General features: G+C 53.7%; 1 protein-coding gene across 1 annotated transcript in view; it reads left to right on the plus strand.

The window, feature by feature from the left end:
• Positions 1 to 1514, plus strand: part of LOC119089398 (phytanoyl-CoA dioxygenase, peroxisomal) — a 32479-nt gene extending 30965 nt beyond the window's left edge. The window contains exon 7 of the mRNA XM_037212064.1: positions 1455 to 1514. Within this exon, the coding sequence (XP_037067959.1) occupies positions 1455 to 1514 (60 nt within the window). The remainder of the gene's footprint in view (positions 1 to 1454) is intronic.
• The last annotated feature ends 2308 nt before the right edge of the window (positions 1515 to 3822 follow it).

The raw sequence follows: 3822 nt of genomic DNA on the forward strand, positions 1-3822 counted from the left end.
GTCTGGAGTGCTCTGGCTGCGTTTGGCGTCATAACGCGCCGCTGTCCGCAGTATTTGCTGGCTGGTGCAGCTCTGCGTGACGCATTTGGAACACGTCCCCCCGCAGGCCCTCGCCTCGCTCAGCTGAGCGTGTGGAACGCCGCCGTCCTGCAGCAGAGCGCGCTAGTACCGGCCTACTCGGTTTGCCGGGAATACGTGGGCTGATCAGACTGCTGATAAGGCCACGCTACCGCCTCCATACGATGCAGTGCGAGCTCTTACCAGTAACGTTTACTGCTTAGCCAAGTAGTGCGAGCTAGCAGAATAGCAAAAAGGAGCTGGACGCAGAGAGTGACTTGAGCGCGCCTAAAGCCAGCCACCATGGATAGGACGTCACTGGTCGTCCTCGTCACGCGAATCCAGGGAAAACAGTAATACCGACCCTTCAATGCATTTGTCCCATATTCAGTATCGGCCTTTTTGAGCTAGCAGCGCAGCAGGAGCTGCTGTTGGTGGCAGGCGCCGGCAGAGGCACGCTAACAATCACCCTGCCTGAAGGCGGGTCATCAGAGGTCGATCGGCTCGATCTGATCACGCCTTGACTTACCGCTGATAGCCACGCAGCGCACTCGCTTCAGTGGCACCAGTAAGTCAGTAAGCAACATGTGACGCGTGCGGAAAATGGCCCAGGCAGCCGGGGAGCTTTACAGTGCCAATGAACGTCATCATCACGGTAAAATGTTCCTTTCCTCTGCTGCCCGCAATCCCAGAAACACCACGATGAGAGTGGGACTGAGCACACGAGGGGCCGTGTCTGGGAGATCACGGTGGGAGCATGGCTTCAGATACGATATCGGCGACATCAGGTCTCGCAGCTCTCGGTATAACCTTTGCGGTGTCTAGAGAGATCGGCATGGTCTAGCTAGTCTCGCCGTACACAGAGTTATGTGTAGCCGCGCTCGGTGTCGTGCAGAGAACTCTGTGTGGTCGCACTCAGTGTCGTGCAAAAAACTCTGTGTGATCGCACTCGCTGTCGTGCGGACAACTTTTTGTGATCGCACTCGGTGTCGTACGGACAACTTTGTGTGATCGCACTCGGTGTCGTGCGGACAACTCTGTGTGATTGCACTCGCTGTCGTGCGGACAACTCTGTGTGATCGCGCTCGGTGTCATGCGGAGAACCCTGTGCGATCGCACTCGGTATCGTGCGGAGAACCCTGCGTGATCGCATTTGGTGTCGTGCGGAGACAATTCAGCTTGACCAAACTATGTGCCCTCCGGAGACTCGGTCTACCTACCAATGTATGTCGTGTGTAGAGTTCTGCTGACCCCAGACCCCAGTTCTGCCTTGTAGGCGCGTGGCACCGGCCGCAGGCCGCTGCGGGGCTGAGTGGTCTGTTTGTGGGCGCGTCGTGACCCCGGCGGTCGAAACGCCGAAACACTCGGAGGTCAATCGACCGGGCGCTCTGTTTCAGTTCGCGGACGTCTGGAAGTTCCGCTCCAGACTGGTGCGCGGCGAGGAAAAGACCCTGTGAGCCACCTGCGCGTGTCCGAGGACCTCAGGCGTGTGGTCCGAGGACGAGGACCCCAGGTGTGTGGTCCGAGGACGAGGACCCCAGGCGTGTGGTCGCGCTCGCGCTGAACAAGACCGGAGGCATCCGGCTCTTGTATGTATAATGCTCCAGTGTTATGCCACACAATCAGGTCCTTTGAATATGTACTGGAAATGGTATATTTGAACGTTCGATACTTGCGACAATGTGGGACTCGCACAATGTGGCTGGACTGTGAGATTGTTTTGGAAGTTGTGGGCTTGAAGGGTTGTTAATCGTTAATATGTGATTCCTGGCATGCCATTTCAGCTTACTGCGCTAGGGTTGTGGCAGAGGGATTTTTGTGAATGCTTATGAAATGTACATGTAGTGTAGAATAACAGCCCACTGTTGCTGGTTCGTTGCGGGGTGTTTACGCAGACTGTTGTGCGGCGCCGCACAGGTGTTTTGGTTGACCAGGTCCGTGTGTGGTGTTAACGCAGACTGTTGCTCGACGCCGCACAGGTGTTTTGGTTGACCAGGCCTGTGTGTGGCTGGTCGTGCGGCGTGCTGACGGGGGCTGTATGTTATCCGTACTCGGCCGCCAGTCAGCAGGGCCCGACTCCGGGTCCGGGTCATGGCCGGGCGGGCCGTGCTGTCGCCTAATACACGGATCGAACGGGAGGTGGCGGCGGTGTTGATACCAGCTGCGGCGCGGCGGGCTCCGCGGCTCCTCCAGGTCGGGCGTGAGCTGGTCTCGGCGGGGGGCCTCACCAGGCGTGTGGCGAGCTCCCGACAGTCGCGCTGGCCGCAGGATCTCCCACCGCGGTACCGCTTGCGAGGCGCGCGCAGAACGCTGGCCGTCGGGCAGTGTCAGACGATATGTCGTTTGTGTCATCTCTGCAGCACTATTGGTATCCTAGCGAGATCAGCTGCCATTGATTGGCTCTCATTGTTGTGCGATGTGCGATGATGCAATCGAACAATGACATACTGAAGAGCGGATGTATTAAATAAAGAAATTGTGTTGTCTAGAGCAGTGTTTTCCACTTCAAAAGGTATCATTGGCTTTAAGTGAGCTCATGCTATATCCGATGCCTGCTCCAAAGTCTTCAAATGTGGCACATTCCCTTTAAAGCTTCCGGCAAGCTCTTGTATTTGCATTGGGGCGCATTTCTGGGACAGCGGGCTGCAATTGACGAATTCTCGTGCGTTTCGAGGTTCCTCTGTGTTTGAGCTCAAGCTACGCAAATCAATTGTTGCAAGTATGCCTGTTCAATATCATATCCCAGCGGAATTGGCGCCCAGTCTACTGGCCTCAAGGGCAAAGCCATGACCGCGATTATGCAGGTGAATTATTGATCCTTGCCGTTGGGAAAGCAGCTGGGAAATATTTTCCATTAATGTCTGCAGTTTTAACAGGATTGTGCGCGCCGACTCGTGTTAATACGTACTCCGTAGAGTCGCGGCATCAGGCGATGACTATGACGATGTTTAGTGAAATGCTCATCCTTTCGGTTGCAGTCAGTGCGCGATGTTTTGCTTCAACGAGGTGAATGAGTGTATGGTGTGCTATTACAATAAACAACATTGCGTGAGAACGGTCCCTCTTCGCCCAAATTAAAACTAAAGGCTTGCGGGCGAATTGAAGCAGAAAAACAAACGACCCAGTAGCAGGCAGCCGGGGTAGGAATCTGGGCATGTGTGTACCGCATTTCTAGGGCAGATCCCAGCGGGCCCTGTCCCCATCGCCGTCCCAAGGACAGTCCAAGAAAGGGCAAAATGACACATTTCTGAATTTGAAGAAATCTGAGCAACTTTCATGAAACGGTTGATTGTTGTATTATAGCTGCATTTGATTAACTTAGTTTCAGAATACTCAATGAGATAAGAGGGCTGAATAGCATCTTTCAAAAAAATTAGACAGCCTTTTTGCATTCTTTCTCCCAAAACTGGCTTTCCAACATCGTTCTGCCGAAACTCAGCTTCATTTTCATGTAGATTCAGGATATGTTATGTGGCTGCAATCCGGCATCGGATGTGAGTAAAGCTTGCATCTCCCATACGGCTTTCCAGCGCAGTGGGCTGCATTGTGAACTAGCTGTGTACCTGAGCAGTGGTGCTTAACAGACCGTTGGTCCACCTTAATCATCAATGGTGATTGAAGTGGGTCGTTGTGGGTTGTGTGTAGAGGGATTATTGGATCCACAAAAGGTCTTCTAACTGCCCTACAGTAAGCAGAAAATGACATTGCAGCAAAGTATTCTCGACACAAACAGATCGCGGGCACCGGCAAGGTTATTATTGTTGT

This window comes from Pollicipes pollicipes, unplaced genomic scaffold, assembly GCF_011947565.3.
Source record: "Pollicipes pollicipes isolate AB1234 unplaced genomic scaffold, Ppol_2.1 Scaffold_3087;HRSCAF=3621_pilon_pilon_pilon, whole genome shotgun sequence".
Taxonomy (NCBI): Eukaryota; Metazoa; Arthropoda; class Thecostraca; order Pollicipedomorpha; family Pollicipedidae; genus Pollicipes; species Pollicipes pollicipes.